The 25,003-nt window shown below is 35.7% G+C and overlaps 1 protein-coding gene and 1 non-coding gene across 2 annotated transcripts; both read right to left on the bottom strand.

The window, feature by feature from the left end:
- Positions 1-2,322: 2,322 nt before the first annotated feature.
- Positions 2,323-24,960, bottom strand: LOC127853487 (40S ribosomal protein S4-like). The gene is made up of 7 exons (XM_052388046.1): positions 24,880-24,960; positions 24,589-24,669; positions 15,398-15,578; positions 7,356-7,453; positions 6,891-7,062; positions 5,160-5,289; positions 2,323-2,492 (listed from the first exon to the last, which is right to left on the bottom strand). Exons 1-7 carry the CDS (start codon positions 24,880-24,882, stop codon positions 2,369-2,371), a joined length of 789 nt encoding a protein of 262 aa, XP_052244006.1. The 5' UTR covers positions 24,883-24,960; the 3' UTR covers positions 2,323-2,368.
- Positions 14,957-15,085, bottom strand: LOC127854327 (small nucleolar RNA SNORA16B/SNORA16A family). The gene has a single exon (XR_008037036.1). It is a non-coding gene; the product is annotated as a small nucleolar RNA SNORA16B/SNORA16A family (small nucleolar RNA).
- Positions 24,961-25,003: the final 43 nt, after the last annotated feature.

Here is a 25,003-nt window from a genome sequence, read left to right as displayed (position 1 = left end):
TGATTTCAACTGTCTTGAGGAGCAGTGTATGATGTTACAGAGCAAATATGAATTCTCAATATTTAACTCACTTGACCCAGATATTGTCAAGAAAATTTTTAATCTTAAATGTGTTATATAGTGGTATCATTTTTTTTTTAAAGATTTTACATGGTAACCTAGTGTTCTACGCACCTTCGAAAATTCATAAAAAAATTGTCATAGTAAACATTCTTGCAAAGTTTCATAACGATCGAGCCATAAATGTGGCATCTAGAGTGATACCATATTGTTCTTATTGTTGACCTCGACACCTAGTTTTAAATGTAGTGACCAAGATATTGTCAAGATTAAAATTCTGACTAAGTTTCATGAAGATCTAGTCATAAATTTGGCCTCCTGACAAGGTTTTAGAAACATTTTACCATATGACCCAGATACAGACTAAGCCTAGATATTGTAAAATTAATATTCTGACCAAGTTTCATGAAGATCGAGTCATAAATGTGGCCTCCTAACAGGTAACAAGGTTTTTGAAACATTTTACTCTGTGATCCAGATTCAAACTAGGCCTAGATATTGTAAATAATCACATTATGACAATGTTTCCTCGAGATGTAGTAACTGATATTGTAAATACTCACATTATGACAATGTTTCCTAGAGATGTAGTAAATATAGCCTATACAGTTTAAAAGTTCTTTGAACTCTGCGATGATACTGTCCAGACATAATTCATCATGATTATATCATAAATGTCACTAAAAGTGTTAATGGCTTTTCTTAGATTCGCTCTGTTGATACACCAGAACTAGATTTGGTATCTGTCTAAACATCGTAAAGATCAAAACGAGGACCACATGTCATCAAGAACGAGTCATAAATATGGCCTCACGAATCATAGCCACTACAGGAACATATAGTTACCCCTGAGGACTCTGTAGGAAGAACCATTAAATATACAAGGTAGAATAAGGGAAATTGTTTCCGTCATACATCATCTTTCACACCCACACAGATGTCCCTCAAGTGCCCGGTTGCTCAAAACTAAGGACTCGTTAGGGTAACAGTATGTTAACTTCAGAGCAAACAAGATGTGTTTGTGAAACACAACGTCCCCCTATATGATGTTTGACCTTGTATGATGACCTTGACCTTGTGAAGGATGACCTTGACCTTTCACCACTCAAAATGTGCAGCTCCATGAGATACACATGCATGCCAAATATCAAGTTTCTATCTTCAATATTGCATAAGTATTAATAAAATAAGCGATTTGGGCCACATATATTTGACCTCTGACCTTGACCTTTCACCACTCAAAATGTGCAGCTCCATGAGATAAACATGCATGCTAAATATCAAGTTGCTATCTTCAATATTGCAAAAGTATTCATAAAATGAGTGATTTTGGCCACATATATTTGACCTCTGACCTTGAAGGATGACCTTGACCTTTCACCACTCAAAATGTGCAGCTTCATGAGATACACATGCATGCCAAATATGAAGTTGCTATCTTCAATATAGCGAGTTATTGCAAAATGTTAAAGTTGGCGCAAACAGACAGACCAACAAACAGGGCAAAATCAATATGTCCCCCACTACTATAGTGGGGGTCATAAAAATGATTAATTTTAAAAGCAATATTATCATCAAGCAGATGCTAATTATAAGAGCAAACTATTATTTTTTAAATAACCCATACATACATTTAATGGTTAACAATTCATTCACTAAAATAACTTGACCTAACAAGAGCACTGCATAAAGGGTGCCACGCTTGGCTACCAGTGCAGTTTTGAATAAGTGAAAGCTTGTCAGATTAATTTTTTTTTGAAGGTCACAGTGACCTTGACCTTTGACCAAGTGACCCCAAAATAGGTGTGGCGTGTAGAACTCATCAAGGTGCATCTATATATGAAGTTTCAAAGTTGAAGCACTTTGATTTTAGAGCCAATGTTAAGCTTTTAGCACGCTGCGGACGTAAGACGACACGACAAGCTGGCTATGACTATACCTCGTGTTTTCTCTGAAAACGCCAAGCTAAAAATTAACAGCTCTTAGCATAACTGGCCTTTTTGAGCAACTAGGCCCAGCCAATAACATGGAGACCTTAGTTCTCTCTCAATGGGTTTGTGAGTGAACTGAACAGCCTATAATTGTTAGTGAACTGAACAGCCTATGTGTGATCACTGTGTCCTGAAAACCAGCCTGTGCTGTCTATGTGTCCTCACTGATTTCAATTTCTAAAATTACTCCAAAAAATCTCATTTTAGTCCAAGCAAACCCAATCGAAAGGACACCTGCCCCATTCCCATATTGGTGGAAAAATCAACACTGTTCTCTTTCAACGGGTTTATTAGTGAAGTGAACAGTCTACATGTGATCACGCTGTCTTGACGGCCAGCCTACGGTCCCTCTCCTCTGCGATGGACAGCTTCACTCCCTTGCCACGTGGCAGGGACACCCACGGCTTGCTGCCCTTGCCAATGACAAACACGTACGGCAACCTGCAACAACAACAACACAGCCATGTGATCATGCAAATAAATGTGTTTATAGTCTGATTACGTAACTAGACTCTTCTTCAATCGACTTTGACATTTGCCCCCTGATCACTGGGATATAAGTTGTCCATTTACATCATCTGATGTAACTAGTTATGAATATGAAAATGGGTTTAATGCACGTTTGAAAACAAAAAGTCTTGAATAGATACCACCTTATTGATGCCGTTAACACTAACACACCTAATCTAATACACAGAAATTCAACTGGGCTGAAAACTCGATTAATTAGTAACATTACTAAAAATACTTCAACAGCACCGATTACAAATCTAATACTCATAATGGTTTTCCTACGGGATAAGGTTAAAGAGCCATTTCTTATATTGACAACTGCAAGGTCATGTGACAATGTAATTAGAAAACATACTTGTGAGTCTTTGTTCTTAATTTTACAATATTGTTACGTTAGTTGGTGATGCTGAAAGTTTACAGAAACAAGCAGCGACCGTCGAACAATATTTCTTATTGCATCATTTTGACCAAGACTGGCTTATTACCAGTACCTGGCTTCGATAGATGCTTTCCAAGATTCTATAAAATAAAAGGTGTTTGAAAAAAATGTTTAAAAGCATAACTCTTAATTAACCCAAAAAAGAAACTGTTCTTTTGCTTCCGCAAAAAATCTCCAATTAAAATGTGAAGTCTTCTACAACCTACACACATATAATTTCAGAGCATTACCTCCATTCAAACTTAAATTAATAAAAGGAAACTGTTTGTTTACTTTTAGTAACAGTAACTGTGCCCTGACACACCCAAAATACAATCTCAAGCCAAGTCTCCATTTAAGCTTGCTCTATCCAAAGCCCTGATGATCAATCAATGACAAGAAAAGTTCTAGACTGGTGATCGTCCATTTGATGCCGTCCACAATATACCCAGAATTACAACTGTGTTGAAAACCTGGTTTATAACTCATGTTCTTGATTTTTTTTAACAGTACAGTAAAATCCTAACAATTAAAATGAATTCCTAAGGGATGTGGTTATACAGCCAGTTCTTGTCGACAATTCCAATAACACGTCACAGGGCTATTGGACAACATACTTGTGAGACTTTGTCCATCAATCTACAACATTGTTGCGTAAGTTGGTGATGCTGAAAGTTTACAGAAACAATCAGCGACCGTCGAACGACATTTCTTTTTGCATCCTTTTGACCAAGACTGGCTCATTACCAGTACCTGGCTTCGATAGATGCATTTAAAGATTTTCATAACATCTAAGGTAAACTAATATAAACATGAGTGCCAAACTGTTACAAGATACGCCCGTTCGAAGGTTTTGGACACCATGCACAATGCTTGAAATGTACTATGTGACCTCGAGACTTAGTTATTGACCCGGCATGACCCATATTTGAACTTGACCTAGATTTCATTTATATGTAACATCTGACTAAATTTGGTGAAGATCAGATGAAAACTACATCAATTAGAGAGCGGACACTATGCTACATGCTTAAAATGCACTATTTGACCTCGTTTTTCACCCGGCATGACCCATATTCGAACTTGACCAACATATCATCTAGACTTAACTTCTGACCAAATTAGGTGAAGATCAGATAAAAACAACTTCAATTAGAGAGCGGACACCATGCTATGTGCTTGAAATGCACTAAGTAACCTCGTGACCTAGTTTTTGACCAGGCATGACCCATATTTGACCAAATTAGGTGAAGATCACGTGAAAACTACTTCAAATAGAGAGCGGACACCATGCTTAATCCTTTAAATGCACTAAGTGACCCTGTGACCTAGTTTTTGACCCGGCATGACCCATATTAGAACTTGATCTAGATATTGTCTAGACACAACTTCTGACCAAGTTTGGTGAAGATCGGATGAAAACTATTTGAATTAGAGAGCGGACACTGCTGTGGACGCCGCCCACCAAGGGTAAAACTATAATACGTCCAGTTTTTAAATTAAAAACGGGCTGCAACAAAAAGATGTGTTTGTCAGAAACACAATGCCCCATATTGGGCTGCTTTGAAATAAAGTTTCAATATATCATTTGGCAGGTTTAGAAATTATCTTGCATTTAAAGCTTATAACTTCCCTTGAATTGTATTTTATGACTTTTGACCTTAAAGGATGACCATGACCTTGACCTTTCACCACACCAAATATGCAGCATTATGAGATACGCATACATGCCAAATATGAAGTTGCTATCTTCAGACTTTATTGCAAAAGTTATGAACAATGTTAAAGTTTTCGGACAAACGCACAGACTGACAGACAGTTCAACTGCTATATGCCACCCTACCGGGGTATAAAAAGTTAAGTATCAAATGACTAAAGAAATAGTTTTTTCTCTTTTAGCAAAAGTTTACCATCTTAATAATCAGTATTCTACTGAAACAGTCCAGGCAATTTAGGCCGATTACTTACTAATAAATAATGAAAATCTGAAGATAGATAACATATTTACATCGAGACTATTTTAAACATGTTATTACATGAGCTGCGCTCTGGGTAAATATGGCTTAATGCATGTAGGTAGTGATATCCCAGATGTATCTGTGTGGAATGCACAGGCTAATCTGGGACGACACCTCACGCAAATGCTAGTCAAACACCCTGATGGGAGTACCGCTCACCTGGTGGCGAAGGTGTGTCCCACAGCGTCCTTGACGTGGACTATGTCAAAAGAGCCCGGGTGTCTGTCCCTGTGCTGGATGATACCAACACGCCCCAAGTTGTGGCCTCCAGTGATCATGCAAAGGTTACCTGCACAAACGCACAATATACTAGTACTCAGCTTGTGGTTAATTACTTAAAACCTTGACAGCCATTTATGATAATAACCTGCTAAATTTAGACATAAATAAAAACAATGTTGTAATGAAGATGCTTATCAAAAATATGCATATTAATGTAAACTATTTGTTCACAATGAAAACAAAGTACACATTTTTACCCTAAATTATCTTAAAAAACTTGATACAAAAGACTTCCAATATCTTAACTGGTTGTTAAAGTTTCAAGCAACTTTTTCCTTACGTAGAATGTTCCCTACAGTACTGTTCAGGCCATATCCTCACAGCTATGGTTTAAGGTGCAAACAAGGGACAAAATTGTCACAAAACCAGGTTTTCATTGTAAAAAAAAAATCTGATAAAGGGAGAAAACTCAAACTGAACTTTTGAAATGACCAAAAAAAATTAACCCCCTTTGTAAGTTTTTTTTTTTTAAATCTATTTTTAGTCGTGGCGACCTTGACATTGGAGATATTGACGTGATTCTTTCGTGGGACACACCGTCCCATGATGGTGAACAAATGTGCCAAATGATTTTAAAATCTCACAATGAATGACATAGTTATGGCCAGGACAAGCTCATTTATGGCCATTTTTGACCTTTGAACTCAAAGTGTGACCTTGACCTTGGAGATATCGACGTAATTATTTCGCGCGACACACCGTCCAATGATGGTGAACAAATGTGCCAAATGATTTTAAAATCTGACGATGAACGACATAGTTATGGCTCGGACAAGCTCATTTATGGCCATTTTTGACCTTTGAACTCAAAGTGTGACCTTGACCTTGGAGATATCGACGTAATTATTTCGCGCGACACACCGTCCAATGATGGTGAACAAATGTGCCAAATGATTTTAAAATCTGACAATGAACGACATAGTTATGGCCCGGACAAGCTTATTCCGCCAGCCCGCCAGCCAGCCCGCCAGCCAGCCAGCCCGCCCGCATTCGCCAATCTAATAACCAGTTTTTTCCTTCGGAAAACCTGGTTAAAAAGGATGTAGCAAGTTAGTTTAAATATTAATTGTAAAACCATGTTCTTTCACTTTCAGTAATAATTAAGAAATGATCAATAATTGCTCTTTCAAAGACACACCATTAATCTTTCCTTTTTTGTTATAGATTATCTACTTTTTTATTTGAATTAAAACAAATGTAAATCTGATTAGTGTATCCAGCGTAATACTCAATATGGTGATCTTTTGTGGAAAGTTATTTCAATAATGCCTTATATATGATGAAATTACAGTCCAAACCAGGTAAGGACTTCTCGACAGACAAGAACAAATATGCTACATACAGTCAAAGATGGTAGTTTATTTGAGCCTCATGGGAATATTGTGCTCACCCAAAATAAGGCTGTGCAGTCTGCACACGCGTACCAGAGATAACACTTTCTGCTTATATGGCATTTTTCTTTTCGGGAAGCCTTTTCTTTTTCAAAATCCAGGCAAAAAGTGCTTGCAGGGAATGTACAGCCTTATCTTGGACGACACTACGCACACGCATTGAACACAGTTTTTCCAGAACGAGGCATATGTGTTCATAATAGACTCGCATACACACCACTGTCAAACTTGATAAAGTCCTTGACCTTCCCGGAGCTGGTGTCCACCATGACAGTGTCGAAGACCTTGATGTTGGGGTCGGGGTAGCGGATTGTGCGCCCATCACTTGTGGTGATCATTGGCACACCCTTGGGGGCAACCAGCCTCTTGCGCACCTTGCACAGCTTGTACTTGAAAACACAATCAACTTGCTCAGGATATCACAAATACATATTCAGTGGGCTTATTGTTTAAATTTGGAGCGTGTAGAATGACCCACTCCCAAAGGAAAAAAGTATAACTTTTCCCCAGATAGGACCTAACATTGATGGTTTCCGACATTTTTTTTTCTTTTAAATAAGTCTCAACTTTAAGTTTATGTCTGATCATGCTCTATAAGTTGAACCTAAGTAAATCGCTTTACAGTTTACACACATTCATTAAACCCTCTTTTCACAGAGCAAAGATGCCAAGAGTTATCTACCTTGGCCTCCTCAGGCTTGATCCTGTGAACCACAAACCTGCCCTTGACGTCGTATAGGAGACGGAAGTTCTCATTAGTCTTCTCAATGGTAATCACGTCTGAAAGCAAAAACCACATGCAGAGTCTTTTTCTCTCCACATCTTGGGAATGGGGCCCTGGCCCTAAGGATTCGGGAAAATTACTGACAGTTGTTTAGACTAAAATTGGGGCAAATGTTTGTGTGCTACAAAATGGTTTAATATTGAGAACAAAAGTATGTTCAATATTATATTAACCAAGGTTCAACTTAAAGAGCTGGATAGGGAAATATAAAAATACTGCATTTTTTATTATTTTTGTTTTGGAAACCTTTATTTAGCAAAAATATTTGTCCTGGGATCAGGAATGGGTCTGAATTTCTGCCTCAAGATTCCCCCCAAAACACAACAACCCAACAACAAACAGTGCACAATTATAGCATATGCAATATTATCAGAAAATGTCTGGGTTGTAATTCTTAAATAACTGAGGAGCTGCGCCATGAGCGCATGATACGCCCGTCGTTCGCCAATGAAGTAGTAAGGTAATAAATAACCCTTTGAATCATTTTTTTACTTCAGTTTATTTGTATTTGAATACATGGTTTATTTTATAAGTACATGAGCATGGAGCGCCGTCTCCTTGACATTCATACCATATCTTTTTTTGAGTATATGTATGCATTTCTTTAGAGGATATGGAGTTGAAGTAAACCTGTTATAGATATTTTGACCAATAATAAAAGAGAAATGTAGATGGGTAAGTGGTAGTGTACAATCGGAATAGAAAAAAGCTCACCTTGTTCAATTTTTCAGGGATACTAAAAAAAAAAAAAAAAAAAATCCATCGAAGGATATTTGAGCTACAGTAGGACATTCAATGAAATCACGAAATTTTGACGAACAAAGTCCCATAACTCTGGAACGACAATTCAGAATTCCGTCAAAAACGAAAGGGGATCAGGGTTTATCAATATTAAGATTGTGTTAAAATTTGAAGAAAATCTGTCAAAGGATATCTGACGTAGCGTACGACATTAACAGACGGACGGACGGACGGCTACGGTAGGACATTCAATGAAATCACGAAATTTTGACGAACAAAGTCCCATAACTCTGGAACGACAATTCAGAATTCCGTCAAAAACGAAAGGGGATCAGAGTTTATCAATATTAAGATTGTGTTGAAATTTGAAAAAAATCCATCGAAGGATATTTGAGCTACAGTAGGACATTCAATGAAATCACGAAATTTTGACGAACAAAGTCCCATAACTCTGGAACGACAATTCAGAATTCCGTCAAAAACGAAAGGGGATCAGGGTTTATCAATATTAAGATTGTGTTAAAATTTGAAGAAAATCTGTCAAAGGATATTTGACGTAGCGTACGACATTAACAGACGGACGGACGGACGGACAGACGGACGGACGGACAGACGGACGGACGGACGGACAGACGCGGGGTATACCATAATACGTCCCGTCATAGACGGGCGTATAAAAATCATTGTCAAATTATCAATCTCAGGTTGAAGTTCCAAAAAAAATTTACTATACTTTCTCACCATTTTATACAATCAATTTGATTGTTAATCTGAAAATGAATAGAACTTCAGATACAGCAAAATCTGCAAGCCATATTTTTACAAAGTAACCGGCCTTGAACAAAGGAGTTTTCTTATAATAGAAGTAAGTGGTTTCCTGTTCCCCAAGAGCAAGTAGACTTTTTTTTGCCGGGGCAGGTTTGTAATTTGACAGGGCAAAGAGTTTCCAGCAGCTTACTTGTGTTTTATTCAAAGCATGAAGATAAAAGCTCATGATCTATATCTTGTTAGAAACAGAGATTAATTCACGTATTTGTAACTATTTAACAAGCACATGATTCAACATTACAAAGGGTAAAAATCCTCCTGAGCCAGTTTCAGGAATTAAGAGATCATCCCAAACAACAGAATTTAGGCCTTGGAAGTTTCCAGAGTGATATATCAGTGTTCTGCCGTGAATCTGTACTGTTAGGGACAGGGACCCTTTAGGCTTAAAAAAGTGGGGACAAAAAGGAAAAATCTGGGGACACAGAAATATATTTGTAGCAGAATTAAATTTTCAGACACTAATAACCTTTTACTTGCACTCTTAAATTTGCTTGATTTCTTCTTACAGCCAGTCCACAGGATGCAACATTCTAATTCAAACTTGAACATTTTAAAACTTTTTTAAACTGTCAAACAATTGTCAACATATTTACAAAACTTTGAACAGATTTATGGTCATTGGACTCAGCATTGCGTGTCAAAGTACTTAATGGTTCGATAATTAGAATTACCGATAGTAAAGGCGTTTTCTTTTTGTGCTTTATGCACAAACTGCATGTCATTTTGTTGTTGTCAAACAGTGACCAAGACAATTTTCTCTAAGACAATTTGCTTGGAATGTACATTTAGGGGCAGACTTTTTTGTCATTGCTAAACGATGTTGGGACTTGGGAAGACTCTGTTGGGGTGTTGTTATTATTATCGTCATATTTTCTTATTTTACTTGCCGGAGGAAAAAAAACTAAAATGGATTGTTTTCTTTGGCCGGTCACTTTCCGCCATTTTGATAGGTGTGAAAATTTCCTTGATATCAGCTGATTGGTTGTTATAATCTCAACTTACCATTGCAATAAAGTGTTATTAAAGTAAATTAACCATTGGCTGCATGATGTCACGTCCAATGAAATAATTCGTTCTAGTTACACATTCACTCGATTACTTTACCGACTTACAAATTGAATTGATTTGTTTTTATTCCTAATTCCTGTGTGCCCGCGGACCCATATACGGGAAACGGGTGGGGACAAATCTTTTATTTTTGCGCCAATGACGCAAGGGCGCATCCACGGCAGAACATTGTATATCTTCCCAGACACTGATCAAAGTCTATATCGACTGTTGGTGATGCTGCAAGCAAGACATGGCAGGCAGCGACCGTCAGAGGAAGTTATTATAGGCATCATTTTGACCAAGAACACAACCAATGCAGTCTTGGCTTCGATACATGCCTGACATGATTATTTAATAATTCTAACTATATGAATGGCTCGGGAGGACAGGGACCGAATTTAACCTATAAAGGCACTTGCAGTTTTTCTGCAAGTTGATTTTTTTTCACTTGCAAAATGAAAAACTTACTCACAATTTGGGATTTTTATATATTTTTTTATTTAAAATAATACATTTCTTGTATCATATTGCTTAAAATTGTGCATTATATGTTGGCTACTTAAAAAAGCAGTACACTACACGACCCGTGATTTTTGTCGCGATTCTCGCATCACCGCAATCCATGCAACGTGACAAATAGCGGTGATTCCGAGCGACAGGAAAATTTGGGTGATGTCTCGGCGACTCCAGGGTGACCGTCGCGCGATGTATCTCGCTGTTACGCAATCAGCGCGAACCGCCGTGGTTCACCTTTTTAAGCGATTTACGTTGAGGGTTACACTACATTACATGTACATGTAACATATATGTATACACTTACATTTTACATTGCAATAATAAAGCTTTTGTTGTTGTTGTATACAATTGGCGTATTAGCTAAAATTCTCCCATTCCGACATGAACTTGGTGAAGTAATGTCGGAAGCTTTAACGGCTTCAAATTAACATAACAGCGCAGAATGATCATGCAATAATTATTGAACATAACATGTAAACATTATTTAACTAATTGCATTAGCAGAATGTTTATTAAAACTTACAATCCATTATATTCCAGGCCCGAATACACTACCACTGTTCAAATTCCATATTGTTGCCATATACATGTAGCGTAGCACTGTATAAATTGAAAGTTGCATAGTGTTTCGTCATTTTACCTTGTTTCTCTATACATGGTATTTGATTTAGACGAAACTAATAATTTGGTAATTTACGAGAAATATGATATAAGTTTTCCATTTAAACTTTGATTTTACTGTGTGTGTTTATTGATGTTATAATTATGTTAATATTTATTTTTGCATTTCATTAAGAATTATAACGTGTAGCCCTTTTGTTAACAGTGTTTAGCAAAATATTCGCGCCTTAAGACACAGAAAATTGTTTAAGTAACACTTTCATTTAAAGGTTAAATGTAATCGGTAGATTACGTCTTATTATTTGGACTAAATTATGCTATACTTAATTTATTTTCTGTTTCAGGCTCCAATGCCAATAACTCGTGTTACTCGCGTTACTTTCCGAGCGTTGTACATACATTCACCATGCTTGATAAGCTGGAAATCTGAAATACATTAGTGTTCTATTTTTAAGTATATGTTATTATGACATCGTGTTATATAATATGTTGTTATTACATCATTGCCTATATATAAAAGCCATTAAACATTGTGTTTGTTTTGCTGAAAAAAAAAATGAGTATATCAACGTAGCACTTAGCTTTCGCAGAGTTCAATCAATTTGATGATGATGTATAATGTACATGCATTTCTCTGGGTTTTCACGCCCAAAACAAAAAAAAACTCAACATTTGATTATTTATTGTGTACTGTCCAGCGGGTGATAGTGTTTGTTCTAGTGTCTAATTGGCACTCTTTGTAAGTGTTCAAACTGTGAAAAGATGTGACAATCACAGAAACAACAGGATGGCGCTGCCAATTAAGCGCGATAATGGACAAAGGGCATTGACAAAAAAAAACAGTTTGCATATATTTTTCGGCGTTTACTCAGATGGTCTCTCACAACAAAAAAACTATACAAGTCAAGGTATTATGTTTTACTTCTATCAGTGTCGATACAGATACGGCGTGTTTGATTTGAAATGACTTTAAAAGAAATATCAAATTGTTGGCAATATAATTGTTTTAAAAATACCAAAGAAACATTTAACCGAAATCAACAGAATTCAATGTTCTCTGTGATACGCAGTTTGTATAAAAAATCATTGTACATTGCCGCATAATATTCACGCTCTTTTGTCGGGAAATATACATGATGACTATATTGGAAGCATTTGTAAACGTCGTGTTAACATTAAAACATCGGAAGTGTGTTCTTTTTGTTTTGAATTGTATATTAATTTGTTACAACGCTTTACGTGTCGATAAAATGTTTTGATAATATTATGCATTAATAGCACAATTTCCAGGAGGAAAACGTTTTTTTACATGAAGGCGTATGACGCAATAAAACGTTTTTTTTGTAAGATCGTATTGCATTCAATCTAAATTTAAATACGCTCGTCCAATGAAAGCCGTGTTCCACATTATGCACTGTACTCTTTACACTTCTGAAAAATGGCGTCGTCATATGGTTGTGTTAATGAAATTCTCAAACATATTTACCAACATAAATGTTTAAGATTATTTTTTTTGTAAGTGATGTTGTACTTATGTTGGATTATTTGATAATTGTGAACATTAGAAAAGCGTTATGTATACAGTTATCGATACGATTCGGGTTATATGCATGAATTGGCGAATCATCCATGTCACCGATATCTACTGCGATCACGGCGAGTCACCTTAAAATTGAGGGGAATCAGCGCGGAGATTATCTTGCTCTCGCACGACGGCGGAGTAACGAATCACGTGAAATTGCGGTGATTTTCCACTCAAATAGCAAACTGTCCGCCTTGACTCCGTGAATTGGGCAACAATCACGGGTCGCCAGGTTTGAAGAATTTTTCCAGAGCCACTCGCCCTGCAGGGCGAGCAGGCCTGACAATCCACTCGCCCTTCAATTTAATCTACTCGCCCTGCATTAAAATATAGATATCTATATTTATAGTTATGATCTACCAGAACCTTTTAAACCTACTTAACATAGTGACACTAAACTGCAAACAAATTAACTACATTATCTGATGGATTAGATTATTTGCTTTCCTTACGTTTTCTGCACCTCTTTCCTTTTCTCAATTCTTTCCGCTTCTCGTTTTGATGACCTTTCTAATTCTTTTTGTTCCCTGTCGCCACCAACTTGCAGATATTTTAAAATAGAACCCTTTTCCATTTTAATATTTCAGACGAACTTTTACTGAAAGACACACTTGATTGACAAACGGTTACAATACGGTAAATTTTGCCTAAGGCTGCTGATCACGAAATTCGGAATTATTCTGTTTATTAATAATTATTTTTTCTGTTTATTTTTAATTAAATATAAGAAGCATTATAATTTACCAGTGATGTTTTATTGTTGTATTGATATTTACATTAAAATTCACGGAATGACCAATTTATTTAACAGTTTTATTCACTTTTAATCGATTAGCTAAGAGCACTGACAACGACGAAGAGCGCAGCCGATTTCGAGAATTATTTTTACTGTGCCCTTGACGTCATTATTCATTGTCAAAACGAAAGTGCAGTTTCTTTGTGTACTAAACGTATTTTTTGTTCGTTTGAAAAATTGTTCGCAATTTGTATCGATGTGGAAGGAGTTCTGGAACTGAATTTATATTTTTCAACTTGAAAAACAGCACTTGCCCGGTCGGTCGAGTATTCAACAAATTTTAATCGCCCGACCATCAACTTCACTCGCATATGCGAGCAGTCGAGTGGATTCTTCAACCCCTGGTCGCGTAGTGTATCATTGCTGGTACAAAACAGTTATCTCAATAATTATAGGCATGGACACACATTAAATATTCAGCAATTGTGACTTGAAACTCCAAATTGTTGAAAACAAGCTTTAACTCCAGTTGCCATTTTAAAGGCAAACTGCAACCTTTTAAAATTTTTAAAATTGGAGCTTTAAGTTTCTTACCAGAGTAGCTTCCCTTGAATCTTACAACAACAACAACAATGGTGGCCGAATGTGTTAATGCAATTTTTAACACTTTAATCGTTTAATTTAAGCAAGATTTTGATCTTGAAAATGGGAGTCGTGAGTATAGAAAGTAATTATCTCTCAATAGGATTTATGGAAAAACAGGTTCGAGTAATCTGAAATTTCTACTCGCAGAAAATTGCAAGCTTTATATTTTTCAACTCTCTATCCATAAATCTCGCTCGCATTTTGCGAGTATGCGAGCTAAGTTTCGGTCCCTGGAGGATTTAAACATTTTGTATAAATGTAGAATCATGTGCAAGTAGAAAATTTTCAAGATGCTAACCTCTGTTTCCATTTTTTTTTCAACTCTTTCAACCATGTTCAACCATGTCAAATACATGTACTCGACAAGAAACGGACAACTCACTGCAGGCAGTATTAAATCACCCTTTACAGCAGAATTTAGGTTTCCAGAGTGATTTAACTTCACAGATACCCCATCAACAACATTTTTCTGCCATTTTGGAAAAGGGGGCTCAGCACTATGGATTGGGCAAAATAGCACCATTTGACATGTGTTGGGAAACTGGCATTGGTTTTTTTGCTAAAAAACTGTTAAAATTGACAATTCACGTTTTCAAAATTATATTTATCAAGATTAAACTTGTAGAGCTGCATAGGGAAATTTACAAAATGTTGCATTTTTTGTTTTTGGACACCTTCCATCAGAAAGTTAAGGCAGTTATTTGGGAAAATTTACTTTTTGGCTTTAGGAATGGGGCCAAAAAACAGCCCCACATTTGAAAAACAAAAACGCTGATCAAAGTTTGTATCGACTGTTGGTGATGCTGCAAGCAAGACATGGCAGGCAGCGACCGTCAGAGGAAGTTATTATAGGCATCATTTTGACCAAAAACAACAACCAATGCAGTCTTGGCTTCGATACATGCCTGACAATTATCACAATGGCATAACAATGGTGAGCATTATTATAAGTTAGGACAACTAATGACCCAAAAGTTGCCTCTCTACATTCTTATAAATGCCTTGTCTAAATCTAACATGTGTCAATTTTAGCTGTTGAGGTTTATATGTGTCTTAATATACCCTAACACAGTAATTCCTGCTTGTTTGTACAAATATCCAATTTTAATGACTAAGAGACTCACATATATTATTAATGAGGTGTATAACAGCCAATGCTTCTACTTAAAACACCAATGTCATACAGAACATCCAACAACAACTGTAGAGGATGCTGCCTACCCATGAATCCAGCAGGGTACTTGGTGTCGGTGCGCACCTTGCTGTCGACCTTGATCAGTCTCTGCTTCACAATCTTCTTCACCTCGTCCCCTGTGAGTGCGTACTTGAGTTTGTTCTTCAGGAACACTGTCAGGGGCAGGCATTCCCTTGACTTGTGGGGTCCAGTGCTAGGCTTTGGGGCCTTAATAAAAAACTCATTGGTGAGAATGCATATTTTGAAAAAAGCTGGTATAAAAACTTCCTTGTTCAATGCTCTTCATAATGTTACATATAACAAGAGATACAGTTAACAGATATTACAAAGACTGAACTTAAATCTTTTTATTTCATTATTTTTCATTTTCATAAATAAAATTATTCATTTTAATCCATCAGTCTGAATCATTAGGTCATGTGTAACCCAGCCAGAAAAATCACAACAACATTGGGGAATGAACCGCGTCACTATAGAAGGGAGCTCATATAGCAAGGAACTATAAGTTCTGCTTATACCAAACCTTGCTACACACATTCCCTCCATTTGTGAAATTCTTCAACAAATTACCTGCTGCCACAGCATCTTAAGGACTTTGACACACATGGGCATTTTTCTTACGTTGGGCCCAATGTAAACCAACCAGATAAATCTAGACCACATTGAGGATTGAACCCTGGACCCAGTGATTTTTTTACCTGCGAGTCCTGCGTCATGGACTCACAAAAACCTCTGGGGATGCAAAGTTTTGAATTATGTGAGTCCCAAAAATGCATTAAAATTTCTCAAAAAATAATATTGGTTAATATTTGGACTCATTCTTTCAATTCGGGGACTCATAGATTTGCAAGTTATCGAGTCCCAGGACTCAGATGAGAACATTTGTAAAAATATCACTGCCTGGACCTCACAGTTCCAAATCAGACTAGCTAATATAGCAAGGCAGTATAAGTTCTGCTTATACTGAACCCTGCGACACATGCATGGTCTTATTTTTGGACGAAATTTCATTCTATTAATAAAAAATATGCAGTTCATCTCCTAATCAAGCTCTTAACAGTGATTCTTAGTTAATAGAATGTAAAAAACAATTTTATTCTTAATTTACAAACTTGTTTAAGGAAATCAACAATGAATTTAACAAAAGTAAAATGATTGGATTTTCCCCAATTCAGAATGCCCAAGCCAAATTTCCAGTGGAAAAAAACTGCACTCAGGCTTTTTCCGCCCTATGCCACGGGTCCGAAATTCGGCCCCATTCCCAATGCAAATCTGGGTTTTTTTCCCCAATTGAAAAAAAAAATTCCCAATTCCAAAAAAAAAAAAAAAAAAATTTTTTTTTTTTTTACCTTAAAATATATAAGTTAACCTGATCCGGTGTAGAAAATAGAAAGTGTTGCATAATTAAATTATCTGTTGCCTTGAATTTGTTTTAAAAACTGTAAAATATGTTAATGATTATTTAAGACTTCCCTTATTTTCCTCAAAATCCGGCGCTTCGCACGATTTTTTTCACCTAAAAAAAGGCCAGGCCTTTTCCCCAAATTCAGGTTAAAAATCCTGCACTTATCTCACATGTTCATAATACTTTGTAAAATTTTAATAATAAGTTATCAAAATAGTCGTTATTTACCAGCTAACGGCTTCTTTGAAATATAAGAAACACTATTTACATGCGATAATTTTTCCCAATTGAGCCAATTTCGCGAATAATTTTTTTCCCAAAATGGGGGTGGGGGTTTTAACGACACAAAATTCCAGTGTGGCGTATTCCCAAAATGGAGCCGGAAAAGCCTGGCACTTAACAGGCAACATAACCTCGTCTACTAGTTTTGGGACACTTGTGACCCAGATTCAAATTAAGCTAAATAAACAATGAATACGACCAAGTTTCATAATGATTCCCTTTAAAACTGTAAAAATCAAGTAATGCAATGTGCGCACACCAAGCACTGTCCTTATGAATCAACAGATCTACCAGATAATGGAGATCCAGATTGTCAAGAAGTTCCTTAATTATGATGCTTTTTTCTAGTTATTTCTGCATTCAAAAGCTCTGTTGTGAAGTTATTTTGGTTGCTAAAATTAACTGGTATAATTTGCAATTGCAATTTCCCCATAACTTTTAAGTCGCTCCAAGTCTGAAAATATTTTGAGCGACAGCCGAAGACACTTTCAGATGGAACCCAGAACTAATTTCTTAAGGTTCATGTAAAGTGTAAAAAGGCTTATTCTTCACATAGGAATAGTTCAATAAATATTATGGCAAATAATTCAATTTATATGTCAATATGCTTGTAAATACTTGTAGAACAGATCAGTAAATGATTATAAAAAAAATATTATGCAAAATGTTGCTTTTGAAGAAATATACAGCGCATGCATGAAATTATCAAAATAACAAACGGAGTTAAATTGAACAAATTCCTTTGGTCAAAATATTGTATACACTTAATGTTAGGTACTACAAATGAAAAGTCCACACAACACACACCAACAATCCTAAAATATCCAAAAGAAAAACATCAAAGAATGTCAAAAGTTAACAAAATAATTGGGAACTACTTTTAGTACGGTGGACTTTCCAGTGAACCTTTATTGTCAAATTTACTTATTTACTCGCAATACAGTACTCATTATAGTCACGAAATGACACAAATACAAAAAATAAACTATATTACCAAAAGGCATAAACGTGTATTGTTAATTTGAAATATATAAGACTCGGAGAGACGACTAATTTGCTACCTTAAAAAAAATTACAACATGTTTATGTCACTGCTCGAACACCATACCCGTTCGTCAAACACGTGGGGCATAAAACATCCGGTTTAAAGGAAGTCGACATAACAATATTTTGATTAACGATCTAGGCATTATATTTATGGGATCGGAAAAATGATTTATACAAATGTTGGGCACACGTACATATTTTACCAAGTGAACATTTACCTTTCTATAAAAACCTTGTCATCGATCAAAAAATGCATTTGTTATTGTCTTGTCATGTTTACCTGTTCAGCTAGCCATTATTTGCCGGAAGTATATTCGAAAAATATATCTTTTCAATTTCGACAAATTAAAAAATATTATCGATCCATTTGTTCTTAAGTTTTTATAATTTGTTCATGAGGTATTTTCAAGTTATCTAATCAAATAAATATAATATGTAAGCAATATCTAATAAATTCGCAAATGAGGATCAATACAAACTGCTTACAAAGATGGACGACAGATGAAATTAAATAGGGAAGAGACTTAAATGTATCAAGATTCTATTGAATAAGTGAATTTCACGTAAGCGTCATTGTTATGGAGATAATAGGAAAATGATATAGTTTCATGAAATATATTTCATAACATCATAACTCCTCTTGATCGCATGCTATGTAATTGGAAACTTAGACTTTTTCAAAAATCTATAAATAGCAACTCATGGTATAAACATGTTCATTTTGAAATTCGCATAGTGTCGTTGTGGAGCTTTATTGACGCAATTCAATGGTAGTAGTACCTTAAATATAACTGGTCAATACTGTTGGTGGTTTTATTTGGTTCATGTGTGTTCTTTTTAATGGATTTGAGAATTTGCCATATATTGGATAATTTTTGCTAATAATGACATTCTTACTAAGATTTGTATTTTTTTTTCTTGAAAATGTATACATATGTAGAAATAATATATAATTATTTAAACCATATGTTAATTTCATTTATTTATTTTGAGTATTACTGATCATTTTTTTATTTTTAAATTTCAATTGTCACGTAATTGCGTATTGTTCGTGGAAAGGACACAGTAACCAACAAAGTTCATTTCTGATTTCTTTGCGTTTTATTTCTGCTTATTAACACAACACAACGTTTCCAAAATGTTTGTCAAATACAAGATACATGCGAAGCCCGCAATGGGCCCATCCCGCGAAAGCCAGCAATAATGCGACTTGTATGTCCGGCCGTTTAAGTAAGACTGTCCATAAATATAGATATAAACAACGAAAGCTTTGATAATTGTTATGTGTACAATTCTGATTGGCTGTGTAACGTCACGTGTCTACATGTACAATTCTGATTGGCCGTTTGTTAAGTCACGTGTCTGCAACATAAATATGACGTATGCAACGGACACTTAACGAATACATACGGGAATTACCGAATATTGACACATACGGTAAGCAATATTCGTGCCCGGTAATTATAACCCGAGACTATTGATTTGTTGATCCAGATGGCTGCCTATTTAAGATTGTATGAAATGTGGTACAAATTTCGATCATTATATAAATCCAACAATGCCCCAAATGTGCGTTTTGTGTGCGTTATGTTACACAACTTTCCCCCTTAATTTGATTTTTTTATATTTTATGATTTAAAAAAATCTTTTAAAATTTTACTATTGAATTACTAATTAAATAACAAAAACTACATTCCTATAAACACTCTCAAATGATGGAAAATATGCGGATAACAATATAATTTCCTTGACAAGCATCTCTGCTGAAATAAATAACATTAGTAATTGATATACAATTTAAATGTCAATCGAAATGTTGTGTAGAACATCATATGTTGATCGTTGGCCACCTGTACATCTGGTGTCGTCCATGTTGTCTTGAAGTTGTAGCTCGCTGCGAATACGATGTTTCATTGAAGTCATTGCCGCCGTCATGAAGATAAGCCGATTGTGGATTCGCCCGTGGCAATTGGAATGCGTTTGTTGATTCAGCTCTGCTTTCCAATGTTTAACTTGCGTCGTCGATTGTCGTTTCCGTTGTATTAATCGTTGTTGTTTTCGTTGTCGTTTGTACTTTTGTTGATGGCCCCAGCGTCTTCATTTCTCTCGGGACATTAAGATCTTCTATTGGCCATACTGCTCACGAGGTATTAACTATAGCAGTGTTCTCCTTGATGTCTTAGGCCTCGGAAGTATCATTCCAAATGCGTTATCTACGCACGTCAAACAGTTGAACGGCTGCATCTACTCTATAGTGTTTAACGTCACAAGTATTGTGTCCAGTGTTGCGTCACTTGTTGTCCTTCGAAATCTTCTGGCGTTGGTCCTCTTTTAGCGATAGAACCAGGTATTCACTTTGAGAGTAAACGCCGTGATGTTCCATTCTAATTATGTTGTTTGTTTCTTCTATTCGTTGTGGAAGGCGTTGTCTCGAGAAGTCGCTCTTCTTCGGCGTTGTCTTCAAATCTCGATATTTTTATCTGCGTCGTGGTGATACAAGTATCAGTTGTTCAAAATCATGGCAAACATTTATAAATATCCCCTTAGTTATTGTTAAATATCGTCATGACAACTTACTGTGATATCTTATTCAAAAAAATAAATTCTTTACAACGAAAAATGTAAGTCAATTCCTCAAAATATACTTCGGATAAGTACATGACAGTTGGACATCTGACAAGCCATTTACTTAATATGACTTGTGTACCGCCTTAGGTATAATCATTTTACGCACGTGCAGCCAGTAAATTTTTGACAGGCGCGCGCCACTTTATTGACCTAGAGTAATGGGTAATGATAGACGTACCTGTTCATATCATGGTTTCATAAACCTCATCTTTATCACTATAGTTCTGCCGTTGGGCATAGATTTATTGACATGTTTGACCTGTGCACTTGTAAAAATGCGCAAATATGACAAGGCAGACTTTTATATATATGCATTCATAATATAAGAACACGTATCGGTATACTATTCAGGTCTTTGCTCCTAAGGCCAAAAAAAAAAATAGTCTTGGTTCAGGGAACCTGACCGACCCTATTTTTTGCCCCCGACCCTAACGATTTTTTTGGTCCAAGGAAAAAAATCTGATGGCGAAAATGCTAAAATCTCGTAAAATTTCATTGAAAACAGCCACCAATTAAACCTGGATTGGTTTTCTATATTTTTCTCTTTGTTTCAATGAAAGTGTTCGCAATTTGAACAGTGAACAATAACCGGTCTGCACGTGTATACGAGACATCGCTTGACCTTATTGTTATTGAAGTGCGCATGCTAGCTGGCCAATCAACATTGAGCTCGCTTACACATGAAATGACGTTGTTAAATGAAATGTAAAAATGGGTGGAGCTATGGAGTAATATTCGGTCATTCATGCGCAGACACTGTGCACTTTGAATACACAGTTAATATTGTCGTCTGCAAACAAAATAGCGGCCGGTCGCAAATGTCGTATTATTAAAGATTAAAAATGAAAAGAAGCGTGACAATATTTTAATTATTTCCAAGCTGTCTATTGATCTGAATTTAAAAGTGATAATTAAATAATTAGTTCTATGTCGATGATGTTACAACTTTCTGCCAATTTCCGATCGAAATGAAAAGATGATAATTAATTAATTTGTTTGTTTTACTCGCACACTATGCTAACTGACAGCAGCGTATTTTAATCAAATAAAAATGTGAAAAACACGCGCGGTTTAATTTTAATTAACATTTCAAATTTTTAACACATAGGAAGTCATTCATCTACACTACTATAAAAATGGAAGTAACCACTTTGTCTCTAAAGTCGCTAACATGGCGTCTTTAACCTTAAAGCGTTGTTGGACGAAAAAGAGTCATAACAAAAAAAAATAATTAAAACACAAAACACTAGAACATTCAAAGAGTCATGGAAACTTGACAACAATTGGCTTCGCTTTGATAATGAATCAAAATCAATGTACTGTGACGCCCTTAGCCTGTACAAACCAATAGCAACATTCAAATTTATGTACACTGCTCACTTCCTGTGCGATGCCCTCAAACCCATTGCCATTTTATCAAAAAATGTACCAGAAGAAAGACTTGTGCTATTCTGAGGTTACCCTCCTTTTGACAGCCACTATTCAGACTCTTGAGCACCTGTCGGAGACTAGGTCAGGTCTCATGAAGAATAATTCTGAAGGTCACACCCCAAACACCAGAGACTGATAAAGATGGCTTGTTCACTTATGAATATGAAGGTCACACTATCACAGACAGACAAAGAAAAAATGGTTGGCTAAAAGAAATTTTGGGCCAGCGCTAGCCCTGAAGAAGTGCATAAAGAGCTAGGAATATTGAATAATATACAACGACTAAATACCACATGTGCAATATTAATCATTTGGTCAGTGTTTAAACAATCATGGGTGCATTAACTGACCCTTTTTCACCCTGAAATCAGTCGACTGGTAAAAAAAAAAAAAAAAAAAAAAAGAAAAAGAAAAAACCTACCTACCCTCCTACATTTTTCTGGCCATGTTCCCTGAACCAAGACTTTTTTTTTTTTTGGCCTAATCGAACTACTCAAATAATTCTTATGCGACATCGCATCTTCTGTCCATGGCGTAATTTGCTTCGATGGCACAGGGATAAATTCTCTTACTCATGAGGACGCTAAGGTTATCAGAACCTCGGGCTCGGTATGTCCGAACGCTGATCAGTCAGCCGTGCTCATAAAATATAATTGTAACCCTTACACAATTATATTAGAAATTTAATGCGTACATATCGTTATATTTTCACTGCGCTATACGCGTCAGATCGCATTAAATTCTTACTTAAAATTACTCCAGACCTTCAATATTACCGATATCCTACATATATTTGCAATCAACACAATGACGTATATACATATTTACATAATATTTTTTTTAAGTGTCTGCCCTATTCATATTCGCAATTACCATTACTGTTCTTATTTCCTATTTCTTTCATTTACAATTCTGAAACTATTTTTAAATTTTCCAATAATTTTATCTATTCGTCCTCTTTAATTTTCTTTATCATTCTTATAAACAAAACCCGCCTTATTTTCTTTATTAAAATAATAAACAAAACTGTCTTAAATAATCTAAATTCCTAAATTCTTAATTCTGCCAATGTAAAATACTAGGTAAATACTTTGAATATTTGTATCATCTCCGAGTTTTTTCTACTATATTAATAAATAAAATCACCGCCAAAGTTTCTTTATTAAAATAATAAACAAAACTATATAAGATATTATTATTTCCTTGTACGTTTTAATTAAATGGAACTTTACAAAAAATACCACCAATTTAAAATGGATTTGTGCGCAAAAAACGCACGTTCGTATACAATCTTTATTATAATCATACACAATTTATATAAAATTCTTTAAATATTCTCAATGATTTGTTCGCCTCTAATTTCATTATTTCTATAACTCATAAAAATAATGTAAAACTCAAATATCTCTTTTTATTCTCAATTCACCGTTATTTATAAAAATGTACCGATAAATGCAAAATTGGCATGATTTTGATATTTGTAAAATTTGGGTGTACATAAATTATTATCAACACTATTATTTTTAACATCTAACTACATTAAATTCTTTAAAACAATTCTTAAAAATTTCGTTGTCATGACGCCTTTTACTTTAATTTTCTACTTTATAAATTTTGAAATTCCCTCTCCAAGTTTGCCATAATTGTGTTAAACAACTGACCTGAATTCATGTCGCGTTGTGGTTGTGATGTTTTCATTTTTTTCGGCACGTGATCGCACTTGTGATCGTACTTCGGTCGTATCCATGGTACACGGCTCCATAAAATGTACTGTGTCACGTAATTGCGTATTGTTCGTGGAAAGGACACAGTAACCAACAAAGTTCATTTCTGATTTCTTTGCGTTTTATTTCTGCTTATTAACACAACACAACGTTTCCAAAATGTTTGTCAAATACAAGATACATGCGAAGCCCGCAATGGGCCCATCCCGCGAAAGCCAGCAATAATGCGACTTGTATGTCCGGCCGTTTAAGTAAGACTGTCCATAAATATAGATATAAACAACGAAAGCTTTGATAATTGTTATGTGTACAATTCTGATTGGCTGTGTAACGTCACGTGTCTACATGTACAATTCTGATTGGCCGTTTGTTAAGTCACGTGTCTGCAACATAAATATGACGTATGCAACGGACACTTAACGAATACATACGGGAATTACCGAATATTGACACATACGGTAAGCAATATTCGTGCCCGGTAATTATAACCCGAGACTATTGATTTGTTGATCCAGATGGCTGCCTATTTAAGATTGTATGAAATGTGGTACAAATTTCGATCATTATATAAATCCAACAATGCCCCAAATGTGCGTTTTGTGTGCGTTATGTTACACAATGTGGGGTCATTTTGGCACTTAACATGAACCTTAACAATTATTTAATCAAATTTAATTATGGAAAACACTTCAAAACTTACAAATATTCCTCCAAGTTTATCCAGCATCCATGACTTTGGAGCGGCTAACCGCTTCATATGCTTTCTGCGGCCTCTGTAACCCTACAAAAACATACGAGAGTGTAAAACATAATTTATACAAGTGCAATTAAAATGTTTTTTTCAATTCTTTACAAGTGTCAAATAGCATAAATGTCGATGTAAGTTATTAGCAAAATGATTCAATGATATAAGTGACTAGTTTACATTGACTGTCGACTCATGATAGTGACACGATTGAGGAGATATTTCAAGCAACTATAGAAAATTTACCATGTTGGCTATTGAACAAAACGGAAAAAGGAAGTGGTGCTGTCAAATCGACTGGTTGTTGGCCCTCCACCATAAGAGCCGAGAACCATCGAACTTCGTGTGTTTTAACGCCATTCATTGGATG

The sequence above is a fragment of the Dreissena polymorpha genome, chromosome 12, assembly GCF_020536995.1.
Source record: "Dreissena polymorpha isolate Duluth1 chromosome 12, UMN_Dpol_1.0, whole genome shotgun sequence".
Lineage (NCBI taxonomy): Eukaryota > Metazoa > Mollusca > Bivalvia > Myida > Dreissenidae > Dreissena > Dreissena polymorpha.
The sequence above is the reverse complement of the archived record's forward strand: the minus strand, read 5'-3'. Positions and strand labels throughout refer to the sequence as shown.

Bases quoted from the DNA above. Each gene is read 5' to 3' on its own strand.
- LOC127853487 (XM_052388046.1), bottom strand. The intron at 5,290-6,890 runs GTGTGTATGCGA...GCGTTTGTGCAG, and splicing joins CTTTATCAAGTTTGACAGTG to GTAACCTTTGCATGATCACT. The intron at 2,493-5,159 runs GTGAGCGGTACT...TTGTTGTTGCAG, and splicing joins GGACACACCTTCGCCACCAG to GTTGCCGTACGTGTTTGTCA.